General features: G+C 40.5%; 1 protein-coding gene and 1 long non-coding RNA gene across 2 annotated transcripts; both read right to left on the bottom strand.

The window, feature by feature from the left end:
* Positions 1 to 10,914: 10,914 nt before the first annotated feature.
* On the bottom strand, positions 10,915 to 12,225 carry LOC145487824 (testis-specific serine/threonine-protein kinase 4-like). Its single transcript, XM_081466619.1, has 2 exons — positions 11,985 to 12,225; positions 10,915 to 11,927 (listed from the first exon to the last, which is right to left on the bottom strand). The coding sequence occupies exons 1-2, from the start codon at positions 12,223 to 12,225 to the stop codon at positions 11,101 to 11,103; spliced, it is 1,068 nt and encodes a 355-aa protein (XP_081322745.1). The 3' UTR covers positions 10,915 to 11,100.
* Positions 12,226 to 13,200: 975 nt separating this feature from the next.
* LOC145486704 (uncharacterized) lies at positions 13,201 to 15,212 on the bottom strand. Its single transcript, XR_014049328.1, has 3 exons — positions 14,618 to 15,212; positions 13,704 to 13,752; positions 13,201 to 13,467 (listed from the first exon to the last, which is right to left on the bottom strand). It is a non-coding gene; the product is annotated as an uncharacterized LOC145486704 (long non-coding RNA).
* Between the last annotated feature and the right edge of the window lie 38 nt (positions 15,213 to 15,250).

Raw genomic sequence — 15,250 nt, 5'->3', positions numbered from 1 at the left:
TCCGGTGTGAATTCCTTAAAATTTCTCCTGGGGAGAGTGGAACAGAATTTTTCGGTTGACTGCACCAGAGTGGAAAACAGTAAGTCCCTTTCATTCATAATTGTTGCCTCTAAAATTGAAAATGACTTACTCTTTTCCACTTTTGTTTGCTTGGAATTATTCAATGACCTCAAGGTTTAAATCGCCAGTATAAGAGCAAACATAACACTTTTAGGCCATAACAACAGGAACCTTATACTAACCACATCAGCAACGAAAACATCGCAAAACAAAGGGTTTAATAACTGGTACAATGACTCTGCACGCGCCATATATCTTTGTTCATTTCTTAGCCAACCTTTGCGAAACAACAACAAAAAACAAACAAGTACACTATGGGGCATATTTTTTTTGGAATTAAACGTTTTCTTCTGCGTATTTAGCTGTATCTAGTATTTATCAACAAGAGGTGGCAAGACTCTAAATTATTATATGGCTCTACCTCACAAGGACTGGGAACTACCAAATTCAGGAATTTGATCAGGCGAAATCGATATTGAAAGCGGTCTAGATTTTCCCATCTAGACCGGGATATAGACCGTTTACATTTTGTGGTGAAAAAGTTCCAAAGTAAAATGCAAAAATATTGACTATTTTCTTCCAACATTTATTTATGGAAGTTGCTTCAGTAAATCCTGAATTTGGTGCGACTGTCGCACGACGTCTGAGTCAAAGTCGTGTTTCTGCCGTGCTACAGTCGAACCTAATTGCAATTACGTTCGGCATGGCAGAAGCACAACGTCTGAACTGGGCCGAAGTTTCTTTGTGCCTATCGCAATTAACCCTGGTAACTAACTAACTTGCTCTTCAATGAAACTAAGGCACTAGTTAACAAATATTAGATTATGAGCTCGAGATTTCTGCATGATATTTGACAAGAGTGCAGCCCAAGTTAGGCTCGATTACCAGCTGCTATTCGGGAAAGGAGACTGGACTCGAGAAAACGGCCGAAATCGAGCATAAGCCCGAGTCAACTATCACGCATAGAAATCGAAAGTGAATTAATAGTATAATTGTTGGATAAGAGTCTACTAGTCGTTCAAAACGTTATCTAATTCATCTTCACAGACAATTGGAAAACGCAAAGACACGGCTGCTATTTTGTTGACAACCACACACTGCTGGGCCACTTACTATCAACAACAGAATAGATAATGAGTAGCGTAGCTAGTAATAGAATGGCATTCGTGATAGTTGAGGTAATAGTTGATGAGGTCGAAGGCCAAATCAACTATCCTCTCATAGAAATTTCATTGCTTTAGTAGAATTCTAACTGAGATTTATTTCAAAGAACGGTTCCAATCAGTTCTCGACGTGTTATTCAACTTTGTGCCTTAGAAAGATCGCTCTGATTTGAAACTGAAGTTGTGCGTGCGCACCATTGTTTTTATCAATAATTTCAATATTTTTCAAGTCAAGAAACCATAAATGTTTTCTAATTAATGTCTTCCCAGGAATTTATTTATCCATTTGCAACGAAACGTTCCTTAAAGCTTTGCTAAAAAATAAAAAAACGTGGCCATTTCGTAGACAACCTCCGGCCACTGCACTGTAATGGCTGATAGTATACGAGCAGCTCAGCCAATCAGATTGCAGCATTTGCATTAGTATACTAGTAGAATTCTACTAAAAGTTATTAGTATAAAGCTACTAGCTTTCTATCACGAATGCTGTTCAATTACTGACTACGCTACTCACTATCTATTCTGTAATGTAATTGTTAAATAGTCGTTATTCCTTGCCGACGCCTCCTTTGTAACTGAAGGTTTAAAATAAGCTTTTTTGAAGCTTGTTTATTTATACGTTTTTATCCTTCTTCTTGTAAATGCAGGCAAAAGTTGAAAACCTCTATTTCCTAGCTCCCACCAATCTGAAGGCAAAGGCATTATCAATCTTAAAAGACGCAAGAGTCGAAGTTGTGTAAGTACATCATGCTTATTGAGTTGTTATTTTTTCAGGCATTTTCTTGACCCTATTGCAGTATTAGCCAGAGAAAACAAGAGAACATGTTTCACACGACCAAGATGGCGACTTGTTTATTGCACGTGGTCCCAGCATGCATTGGGACACTAAACAGTTATGTGATAATCTTACATCTCGTCCCAAAAAATGTAAGACAATGGGTGGGAGGGAAGACAGCAACAACAAATCAACAAAATGTTCAAAGTACGAGAAAGTTCAGTCTTCCAAACATTCTAGCCTGACATCGCACCTTAATGTCCAGAGTTCAACAATATTTCAAGGCCATTCTAAAGGTTTCAAACACAATGTCCTAGATTGACTAATGTTCAATGTCTATAAATCCAGGCGCTCTGATGTCCTCACAACTCTTCCTGAACGAGTAGTACATGGGCTATGTGAAGACTCTGCAGCAGGGGCTGTCTCTGGGGTAGTCAACATCGCTGGTCTTGCCGTTGGTTTCTGTGGTGTCTGCGGTGATTGCTGTGATGGTGGTATTGGTGATGGCAGGGTTGGATTGGGGGCAGTAGTAGTTTCTGAAGGCAGATCTTCTGTGGAATATTCCGTCACAGGGTGTTTGGTTGCGACCAACGAGGCAGAGCGGTTTCATTGGAGTGTTCCCTTGTTAGTACCCTCGAGATAGGGGGGAGGTTGTATGGTTTTCCCTAGAGTAAGGCCATGGCGATCTTGATCTCTTACCCACACATGGTCACCAGGATGGAGCGTTGGAAGTTCAACAGCACCATGCCGCTTGTCAAAGTTGAGCTGCTGGTCCAATATATAAGATCTTTCTTTCATTTCCACTGTCTGGTGTTCTTTGGACTTTACATTAGGTACAAATTGTTTGGGTGGATGGGCAGTTGTGTTCGCAGGCGACACCCCATTAGTAATTCGTTCGGCGAAAGGTCATTCTGTAGGAGGGTTGACCTGTAAGTCAGAAGGGCATTGTAGATATCATGTGGAGTTAGCTGTAAGGACTGCTCTTTCAACTTCGCCATTTGCTTGGAGGTATCTTGGTGAACTTGTGGTGTGTACAAAGCCACATTTGGTTGCAAACTCGCGAAAGGAATCTGCACTGCACTGGGGCCCATTGTCAGCTATTGCCAAGTCTGGAATGCCGTGGATGGCAAAGAGTTCCTCGAGTGCTTGAATAACAACTGCGAATGTTTCAATGCGAAGTTCCTTAATTTCAAACCATCTGGAGTAATAGTCTATGACAATGAAGCAAACTTTCCTGTTCAACTCAAACAGATCGGTTGCAATCTTTTTCCATGGACGAGGTGGAAAAGAGGCTGACATAAAAGATTCTTTGGGCGTTGATCGATCTTTGGTACGAGTGACGCACTGGGCCACGAGGTCCTCTATTTGCTTTGATAGCCCTGGCCACCAGACTGATGCACGGGCCCTGGGATTACTAAGCGGTCATCATACGCGAGTAAGTCATCTACAACAGAGAGGAGGCCTCTACTCTCCCAGTATGGGTGAAGGAGTGGCTGATGAGGTATGTAGGCAGGACATCCTTGCAAGCAGTAAACTCTTACTTGGCTGCATTCCTCATCCACCTTCTGTGCCTCTTGGATTTCTTGTAGTCTCATGGCTGTGGCAGGATGACTGGCTGTTGCCTGAGTTGCAAATGCTGCTACTTCTTCTGCAAACAACTCCTTTGCTTGCTCTGGGGTACCAACAGGTGCACGAGAGAGGGCATCAGCAGCAGCATGGTGTTTCAAAGGAACATACTGAACTTGATATGTGTATCGCTAAGTCTCAGACGGAAACTTAGGATGTGGTGAGGCATCTTTGAGAGCTCTGTAGAGTTCAGGAGCGCAGTAAGTGGCTTATGATCCGTCTCAAGAACAAAGGGTATCCCAAGCACATACAATCAGTGACAAAATTGTTGACACATTCACACTTTCAATCCCCTATTTCATCACTGTGATCCCTTTTTGCCCTCCTAGCTTGTCCTTTCAACCTCCCTCACCCCCAAACAATGTTGTGTGACAACTGCTGTGAACTTGAGCTACAAAGAAGCAACATTGAATGGGGGAGCGGGGTCTTTCCCACAGTTTACTGTGCGGCGAAAAGAGTCGTGTTATTTGGTGCACTAAAAGTACTATTGCAAGACAATGTGTCAACTAATCATGTCGCCGATTGTAGTCTGCGAACTTCTCACTGGCCCATGTGACTGCAAGGGCTTCTTTTTAGATGACTGCATAGCGTTTTTCTGTTTCACTTAAAGACCTGGATGCATCGCATATCGGGTGGTGTTCTCCATTTTCTTGGACCTGAGTGTGCACTGCGCCGATTCTTGTACTGGAAACATCTGCCGAGATGACAGTAGGTCGATTTGGGTCATAGTGGGCTAGTACTTCTGAGGACAATAGAGCTACTTTAATCTGCTGAAAAGCCTGTTGTTGAGGCTCTTCCCGCACCCAGGAGCTGTCTTTGCACAAGAGCTGGCGAAGGGGCTCGCTGAGGTCAGCTACACTGGGCATGCACTTGCAAAGATGGTTTACCCGATTCCCATAAATGGTTGCAATCCATTAACATCAGAGGGTTCCAGGCATTGGGTGATGGTACTTGACTTGAGAGGGTCAGCGTGGAGCCCAGAACCATCAATGTTGTGAGCTAGGAACCTGATGGATGGTTTGGAAAATTCACACTTGTTATTGAGGGTTAGTCCAGCTTCCTGTAGGCAGTGAAGAACAGCTCTTAGGCGTCTGTCATGCAGTGATCGATCAGCGCCATGAACAAGAATATCGTCCATTTGACAGATTGTCCCTTCCAGGTCCTTGAGGATTCTAGACAAAGTTCGCTGGAAACTTTCTGGTGCGGAGCTGTGCGGAATGGTAGACCATTGAACAACAAAGGTTGTAAGCAGTCGGGACCCCTCATCAAGGGGTATCTGCCATAACCCACTATTGGCTTCAAGTTTGGAAAATATTTTGCAGTTTCCTAGCTTCGCAAGACTCTCATCGACAGAAGGCATGGAGTGAACTTCCAGCTGGACGGCTTGTTAAGCTTGGTCAGGTCAACACAGATTCGTATCTTGCTATTTGGTTTGACAACTAGGACAATTCCTGCACACCATTCAGTTGGAGCTGTCACAGGGGAGATGACACCTTGTTCAAGCATTGCCTCTATCTGACTTTTCACCTTTGGTAACAGGGGATGAGGGATTTTCCTCGGATTGTATAGGCAAAATGGCTTAGCATCAGCGCGAAGTGTTATATGGCATTCACTTTTTAGCCGGCCAAGGCCGATGAAGAGTGCTGGAAACTCTGCTTTAAAATCTGTTGGTCCAGAATTCACTTCCCCTACATCCTTCTCAGCACGCATTATGAGCCCCAGTTCAACACATGCATTTCTGCTGAGTAGTGAACATGTATGATTGTGTAAGACATGGACAGGCTCAGTAATGCTGGTTTGACCGTATTTTAACGTTGCATGGAACTGACCTTTAACTGGCAGGCGGATATTCCCGGGCCCACGAAGGGTGTGAGATGTCTCCGTTAGGCTAATACTTCGAAGCCATTGGACACTGTCTCTGAGGACTGTTACAGCTGCTCCTGCGTCAAGTTTTAAGAGAGTATTATGGCCGGTCACTTCTGGGCTGTCCAATAATCCATGGAGGCGTGCGCTTTTGATTTCGCCAAGAAAGAATACTCGGCTTGGTTTAGCTTGCTGGTTCTGTGAAATGATTTGGATGAACTGCCTCTGGAGCTTCTTCAGTGCCTCCAATGTTTAGGTATGGCGTTTTATGGACTGTTTGCCGCTGCCATCATGTACTATTAGCCGGAGAAAACAAGAGAACGTGTTTCACATGACCAAGATGGCGACTCGTTTATTGACACCTAGCCCTACTTGCGACACACTTTAAATACCACACCCCGAGAGTGTTAGTGTTGTAAGTCCTGACATGAACACATTTTCCATACCCATTGGTACTTTGTGGATCTGAGATGCCAAATCGCTCCACATGATATTTTGGGTGAAATCTGTTTGTCGTTTGAAGATGAAAAGGCTGAACGATATTCTGTTTCAGACCAAAATCGCGAAATCTGCGTTGATTCTCAGATGGTGACTCAACCATACCTTTTAGCTTACACATAACAAAGACCCCTCCGCTCACCCTTCTCCAGATACGCATGAAAGCAAACCCCCTATTTGCTTTGAAGAAATGCCTGACACTTGAAACTAATAAATATATAAGTTATGAATTTACATTGTGTGCTCTGATTAAGTCTTTTCAGATCGGGGGAGAAGGAGGGAAATTGCCTCGGCGACTTTCACCATGTATGAAATAATTTTAAGGAAGCAGGGGATTATGCAGGGAGAGCGTGCGCTGTTGTATTGCATTTATAAGATGTTTGTCTTATCTTAAGGCCTATCGATCTTTTAGACCAGCAAAAGATAGAACAAGAGGTAGGAAAAGCGATATATGGACTGGTGAAAAGAGAAACTGGTGATTTCAAAGCTTGGCAAAATACCTTGTCAAGCGAGGCAGAATATGAGCTGAAGCCAAATTAGTGAGGCGCTGAAGAGGACAGTCAACATCCAAGCAGTTCTGGTTTTGAAGGGAAACAAAGGCATAGGCATTGCCAGGTTACATTGGGCTAGCTTGCGAATATAAAGCAGGGTCTTAACGCTTTCGAATGGTTGCGTAAAAGACAACTATATATGCAGGCTAGCCTGGTGCCAAACGGCCGATCACAAGAGGCTGATAAACTAATAGACCAATTCCGTATTCTCGCTTTTGGACTGCAACGAGCTTGCAATGGAGGCGCATGTGGGGAATATCGTTAAAAAGAGATTCATGTCATTTGCATTAGCTTCAGCTGCAAGCCAGTTCCAGTCCAACCCAAGAATACGAAAACGGTCTATCTTGTGTCGTTGCACAGTTCAATGCTTTGCAAGAAAGTGAAAATGTCAAATTATGACATCATATTTGATGACGTTAATAAGGATTTTAATTTCTGCTGCTGTATTGAACAATAAGTATCAACCTAGCAATCTAAGATATTTAAATTTAATGCTAATTCACTAACACAGGTAGGTGATACCTCAAAGCATTAAACATAATGTTGAAAGTGGTTCAATTTATGCCATAAAGCTGCCAGAGCATATCAAAGTTGATGTTCAGGCATGTACAGCTCTTAGTTTTAAGACACAGATCAATTAAAGATGGCTTTGCCGGCCCAAAAAGTTTCCGGGGCCCTCAAGAAATGGGCCCTGGACCCCCTATAGAGTCATAAATACTGCAGACTTCTCAGTTGCTCCTTTTTTCCTGTTCAAGCATCAATGCCAAGGAGTATGCATGTGTTGACCACACTCAATTTTACTTCATCCTACAAGTAACATAAAACATCTCGTTAAATAAGATAAGTTATGTTTGTGTATGAATCAGCAAATTCTGTGTATGATATCAATCAGCGAATTTTACACTGGAGTTATTATTTTGTTTCTTATCATTCCAATTTATACTGTGACCTTTGAAATCGGACTGTAGCTGCTCATGTTGACCGGCCAGAGTAAGGCTCAGCCATGTCTCGTTTCTGACTGGTCAAGATATTTACGAAAAAATCAAGTACATGTAATGTTAGCCTAATTAAACCCACAAATATAATTTGTTTGTTCCAGTCATTGCTAGACCGTTTAGAGCAAAATTTACTTGGCTGAGGAAATCAGACCTGGGTTTTTTTCTGCCCTGAGTAGAGTACAGATTACATCAAAACGTGGTAAAAACAAAAAAGTATTCACATAAGCCATTACCAGAGTGTGTCACAGAATCTGTAAATTTTTTCAGCCGAGTGAGTCACTGTTGTTCTTACCACATTTTGTTGCCTTCTGGGATCTATTACTGAACAGATGCATGGCAACATGGAATCTATCTGCCTTGTAATACATAACAAAGAAACAAAAACAAATGTTTATGACATCATCTGTACCTTTGTCCACCAATAGAGCATAAGTGCATGTAAGAAACAATCAAATTGTGCCTGCAAATAACTTGACTAATTATTTAAACATTGTTTGATAGGAGTTTGATTTATTGTGCATGAATATTACAGTGTAGAAGATAATGAACATTGATTATTTACTGCCACAGATTTTGAGTTTAGTTCTTCTACATCCTCTGACATTCAGTGCCTTCCAATCAGAGATGCAAAGTTTTTGTCACACAGCAGCTACAGATGTAGATGTAAGATCTGTTTGATTGATGAATATTCAGGGCTTAAAATAATGGCCGGTCAATGGGAAATGTCTGGCCAGAATGGTGACTTGACAGGCCAATAACTTCACTCGCCGGTCATGTTGACCAGTCATGCCATGTTGAGATGGTCACGTTGTTCATTCTTGAATTAACAATCAAATCCCCAACTGTAAATCTGAGAGTTTTAATCTCTTTTTTATTATGACCTCTCACAAAAACATACACCAACGCATATCTGTTTGAACAGCCATTCGCTTGCTGTTTGTCATGCGTTCAAGATCAATAGAAATGCCATTTGAACGAGTGGGGTTAAATCAGTTCAGAAAAATATTAAGCCAATTTTTAAACGGTCTATGACTTGGGCAAGTGAAAATAGAAGCTCAGTGGCCCGGTGGGCAAGTGAAATTATGATGTAGCCTCAGTAGTCTTGTGAGTCTGACTAAAAATATCAGCTTGGTAAATGATAATTTCCAGTCATTCCATTTCAAAACTTAAGACCTAAAGATTAGTTAACTATTAGGTTGAAAGGAAGAATTAGTTAGGAATCTGAGCGTACTTCGTTTGCATTTGTCCTCTGATTTCCTACTGGCCACCACATTGGCAACTAATATTTAAGTAGGGGCAAGTGAAAACTGAAATTGACTGGCCCACTGGGCAAGTGACTTACAATTTTTTCCTGCCCTCCTACTAATGAACAGATGCATGGCACATGAAACCTACATGTATTTGGTAAGAGCCCAATTTCATACCAGTAAAATGTACAGCTGTAACATGGCTCTAAAGTGCTGTCTGGTCATCCCAGGGTAAGATAATCAATTGAAATTGATCCATAGATTGATGTAAATCAATAAATTGGAATTAATGCAAGTGTTATCAGTGTTATCAATCAATTGAAAGGAAATTCATACTCACATGCTAGAGAAGTTTCAAGTAATCAATTTGATTTTACCACATTTATCAGTCGTTAGAGATCAATTGAAAGTTGGTCTCTCTTTGTTAGTTTACATAAACTGTAGAAAAACTGTGTCCCTCAAAAACGTGTGATTGAAACTTTTTTATGTAGATTTCAAAGGCACTACCAAAGACCCCCAAAACATAGTCCCCAATACATGTATGCCAGCAAAATATTCTGTTTACAAGATACAATGTTTTGTTTTTATGCAACTGTATTCATGATTTCATATTTCCCTTTATATCTTTTGTTCATTTCTTTCTTATTAAATGTTGCTTAAAAGATAAGCTAGTATCAGCAAAATCAATAATGCTTATTGAAAATTTGATCACAATTGATTACTCATGACAAATTCTTTCATTGATTTCTGATATCATTGACTAATTTCTATTGTTATCAAATAATCGATTGACTATACTATGTCATCCAAGACAAGTAGATTTTCCTGCCTGGGCAAGTTGCTCTTCCTTTTCTTCAAGTCCTGTGTAGTTTTCATGACAGTTTGAGGTACATGTATACCTCTTTATAAAGTAACTAAGTTTTTTTTTGTGAAAGAAAACTCCACAACATTTAACTTACTATCAGTAACAGTGGGTGCAATGTCCATGTACAGTTGTGTACAACAGCATATTGTAACTTGCATGTAGGTACCATTGTAGACACTTCAGAATACTTACACTAGCATAAGAGAAATTTCTCTGCTGAAGCTGGCACACTACATTTTAGCTTACTAACATTCACATCAGAGGGCAACATAACCTTACAAGAGCATGCATCAGAAGGAATCATAAGGTGCATATAAGCCAATAACAAATGCTGCAAGCACTTACTCAGTTATCGAGAACAGATAATAACAGATAATAAGCTCTTTATGCACGGCAGGTAAACATCACCAAAGTCGATTCCACAAGCAATGTAACTTCTCCTTGATAATGACATATTCACAACCAAAGGCAAAACGAAATGTATCTTGACGTTACTTTACTCTACTCGTTCAATTTATGCAAAAATTGCTTACCTGTTGTTGTTGTTGCCTGTAATCACTATCTTCAGCTTCTAGGTAATGGAAAACTTTGTCTTAAAACTGTGCACGGTGACGAAGTGAAGGTAGATTGGATTTTGGCCCGCTAAAACAGAGCTCGCATTTGATGTAAGTTCCAATGAACTGCCAAAACATGACGAGCTTTGCCCTCCGAAAAAAAATATGCAAATTAGGCTAAGAAGGAGAAATTCTCCTCCATGGCTTATCATTAACTGACAGAGAACACCGTATTTAACACGTTTACTACGCTCTTGGTGTCCCCTAGGAATTTCCAGTAATTACTTTTTTCGCACTTATCGGCGGTCAAATGCATGCCGAAAGAAACACGAACCAATTTAATTAAGTATCTCATGACATGAAAACAAATGGTTTCCAGACATCAACACGCGTGGCTGTAACTGTATGTTGCGAGGAGAAATTTGGTCATGTTTGTCTTCGCGGCGTTAGTGTCACTGGATAAAACTCTCATAAACCACGTATTATTTACTCTCTAAAAACACTTTTAATAATTTGTTAATGCCGCTGTTCCTTGGAGACATATACAACTAGTGGTATTAAAAGCATGTCGCTCTCTGATAAAAAAGAATATATATCTTTACAAGTTGAATTCTAAATAACCGGAAACAGTACTTTCATTGCTCATCGAAAAAACTTAATAGTAACGTGATGATTCTCTATTCGCAACACTAAACTGAAAGTACAGTTTTTGAAGAGAAACACAGATAATCCGTAAATATCACTATTCCAGCGGTAACATTTTCAATATGAGGTTCTTCATCTAAAAAGGAAAACGTGAACTAACGAGGGCACTATAAGACATATTTACAAAATTACTTCATACTGGCCTGTTTAACTATTTGAGAACGACTGAGTTTCTTTACTTCAATTGACAAATCTTTAAAGGACGCTAAGCAGTTCCTTTAATGAGGGACGCTGTTCAGGATCATCGTTTAAAGCCGATTTGGCCATCTTAATTGATCGAGCAGTTGCTGTGGGTAGCAAATCCAGTACAGCAAGGGCGATTCTTCCAAATAAAAATGTGTCTGATTTATAGCTTTGCATCCCAGTTCCACACACGATTTCGGGCGCAATATGAGGGTAGCGCTTCTGGTACTCCTCTCTTTTGGAAATTGTTACAGCCACCGCAGGCTTTGTATCAGACGCAAAGCGTGCTTTGCCAAAATCTATAATTACCGAGTTTACTGACCCGTTCTCTCGTTCCTCGAGCAGGACGTTGTTCGCTTTCAAATCGTTGTGCAGGATACCGCACGAATGTATGTGCATGAGCGCTTCGATGATTTTTGTTAACACACCGAGCCAACCAGGTTTGTCCAGATAATTTTTTTTTCTAGTGGCACTGGACAAGGTCAGGCTTCTATGTTTTCGGCCATGAAACTTTGTAATAAGCCGAAGCGGCTCGCTCTTAGTTATTACACCAAATAGCAAAGGCACGCCACTGTGATCTCCGAGGTAGCTGATCATTCTCGCTTCCTGGCGTACTTCTTTTTTGAGGTCGTTAGTGCTCCACTTTTTCACAGACTTGAACTCTTTTACAGCCACAAGCAGATCTCGGTAATAAGCGAGATAACAGTTTCCAAATGTTCCTGATCCAAGAAATTTTTCTGTCCGCACGACTAACGAGGGATTGATCTCTTTAACGTGGTGTTGGACGTCGACTCGTCTTCGCGGCGGGTTGGCAGGTTCGCCATGTTTCTGCTCCGCTACTTCTCACACAGACGTTACTACTCGATCTTCTTTTCTACCAATAGTTCCCGAGTTACCGGCGATGGCTGCCGCTGTTTTCATGGTTTTTTCTTCAACCTTCCGCTCCGCTACTTCTCGCACAGACCTAACCACTTGTTCTTCCTTTTTGCCAATAGTTGCCGAGTTGCCGGCGATGGCTGCCGCTGCTTTCAAAGCTTTTTCTTGAGCCTTCTTTTGTCTCCACCTTTTCTTTGCTTCTTTCTGAATTTTCTTCAACTTTTCTGGATCTTTGATCGTTTTCCGTTTGTTTCGAGCCATTAAGGATGAATACACTAAAAATTTACGAAGCAATAAGTGGAAGAACCGGTTATTTGCAAGATGAAAAACTATTCACAGCTATCGTTGAAAAATTGATTTCACGGGCGATCTTTCCAAAGTGAGAGACGGAAAGCGTTTGGCAAGCACGTGTAATGGATATTAAATGTATACGATTGGTGGAGCAAAAAGAACTCAGGAAGCAGCTATATTTGCCGGAAAACCATCCCCTATTTCACACACTATTCAGCTATTCACCGATTGATCATTGTTGAAAGAGCTTTGTTCCATCACAGCAAGCCTATGTGTAAATAAGTTAATGAAAAGCATGATGAAAAGCTATTACAAGGTTTTTAAGTCGCAGAGATTCTCACCATTCTTGCAAACATGGCTGTTTCTGTGGCTGTTTTTAAAACGCGCTACGATTTGTCCGTCCGAATTTAATACCACTACTGCGTTATTTCGACACAGAAAGGCAAAACATCATATCGATGCACATTCGGTGACATTTCTGCCGTTTTACAATGGTCAGGAGGTCATACGGCTACCTTCAAGGATTAGAAGAGGGTGAAGGTCTTCAAGCTACAAACAGGGGATAAGTGGCATTGTGGACAGTATTAATTCCTGTCTACCGGTACATCCAAAGGCCGCCGGTAAGTATGCTTGCATTTACTTCCCCTCTGTTTCTCCAATCTTTACAACGGAATCGCAAAATTTCTGTGGCAATGGAGTGACTACGTTTTACTATCATTATCTTACTTCTCTTGACTGAGAAACTTCCAAACTAGCGAATAGGATTGAAGCGGTAAATTGTTTTGTTCTCAAGAACCAATGATGTTACCAGAGAAAATGATGAATATAGCGTTGTACAATATCTATATTTGTTTAAGGGAAATGGAGTCGCGTTGAAAGGTACTATGTACTGGAAGAGTACGTCCAAATTTTGTTAGCTAACATGCCAAATGCATTTATAACAGCGGCAGAGAAAAGAGGCACCTACGTCCCCCCGTTTGGAGGGAAAAGTTCAATGTGTTCCAATACAGAGACCACGACCTGAATGATACTGTAACCTGCCCTCGGTCAACAAAGTGCCATTCCTTTAAACCTTAAGAAGACTTACCTGCGAAACAAGGAGGTAGAGGAAAGACACGAACCGCAAAATGCTAGAGAAGCACTAGAGGCAGCCAAAGAGAGAGCAAGACGTGGGACGGCCAACTTTTTGTCCAGTTCAAATGGTTGTCGGACCTGGTGAAGGAAGAGCAACCAGAGAGTTTGGGGTCGTCTGGTGGCATGAACTGTTTGCGAGCAATAACCACGGAAAGTTGACACTCAGATTTTATGTTTCGCAAGTGCAAGTTTGATTGAAAATACCTATCCAGAAAGGAGCAGTCTCCTTCTACCGGATTCCACACAATTTAAGATTAAGGGAACATTTGTCTGTCAAAAATAAAACTTTAAATATATACCAACAGCTCTCATACCTCATAAGTACTCTTGCTAACAACAGCCAACTTTGCATTGCTTTGCGACCTAAAAGAGTTGCCGCATTATTAAAATGACTGAAATGGACACAAAATGTTAAATTATAAAACTAAAGAGTGCTGCATGTAACAGGTTCTGACCAGGAGAGACAGAACTGAGGAAAGAAAATAAAATAATAGTAATAATAACAGATAACAACAGCCCCAAAACCAGGACTGACTACCCAAGAGAGACAGAACTGGGGAAAGAAAATAAAATAATAAAATGAAATAAAAGTTCTGTTCTTCAGATAACAACAGCCCCAAAACCAGGACTGACTACCCAAGAGAGACAGAACTGGATAAAAAAAAATAAAATAATAAAATAAAATAAAAGTTCTGTTCTTCAGATAACAACAGCCCAAAAACCAGGACTGACTACCCAAGAGAGACAGAACTGGGTAAAAAAAATAAAATAAAATAAAGAAAAGTTCTGTTCTTCAGATAACAACAGCCCAAAAACCAGGACTGACTACCCAAGAGAGACAGAACTGGGTAAAAAAAATAAAATAAAATAAAGAAAAGTTCTGTTCTTCAGATAACAACAGCCCATGCAAATGGGACTGACTACCCAAGGGAGACAGAACTGGGTAAAAAAAATAAAATAAAATAAAATAAAGAAACGTTCTGTTCTTCAGATAACAACAGCCCATGCAAATGGGACTGACTACCCAAGAGAGACAGAATTGGGTTAAAAGAAATGATGATGATGATGATAGTGATGATGATGATGATGCCCTTAAATAACAACAGCCCAAGTATAACAAACCGCTCGATAGAAACAATACAGAGTAAGAAATCACAATATTGTTATAAATTAAACAAACAGAACATTAAATGTTTGTGAAAGGGAAAGCAGAAAAAAACTATCATACCTCCTTCTGTTTGGGTCTATTATGCCAGGTATTCCAGGCTTCAATTCTGACATCTCTTATAAAAAGGCCTTGGTATCCTCTTATCAGGTTAATGGTTTGAAGTGATTGTCGGATGTTATAAATAGGTCCACTTCAGACCAGGGCATATAGAATTCCAACTGATTAAAATCTGTCTGAAATTTACTCAAAGGCATTTAAGAAAGGATGGTCCGTTTTAGTCTGGCCTCTACCTTTCAATTGATTTAGTATATCAAGAAACTGTATCTTTCACTGGATTTGCTTCAAACAGGTCACTGAGGCACACAAGCCACCTCACCACGACAAGGTACGGACCATGAGGTGGAAAAACAGTGGGGGGATAAGGAAAAAACAAAAACAGGTCTTTGTCTTCAGATAACAACAGCCCAAACAGGACTGACTACCCAAGAGAGACAGAACTGGGTCCAAAAAAAAAAATAAACAAAAAAAATAATAATAAAACAATAATAATAATAATAATAATAACAATAGAATTAAAAATAAATGAATACTAAAATGAGGTAAAAGTTCTGTTCTTCAGGTAACGACAGCCCAAACAGGACTGACTACCCAAGAGAGACAGAACTGGGTCAAAATAAATGAAAGAAATGAGTA

Source organism: Orbicella franksi, chromosome 5, assembly GCF_964199315.1.
Source record: "Orbicella franksi chromosome 5, jaOrbFran1.1, whole genome shotgun sequence".
Taxonomy (NCBI): domain Eukaryota; kingdom Metazoa; phylum Cnidaria; class Anthozoa; order Scleractinia; family Merulinidae; genus Orbicella; species Orbicella franksi.
Note: the sequence above shows the minus strand (reverse complement) of the source record. Positions and strands in the feature narration are given on the sequence as shown.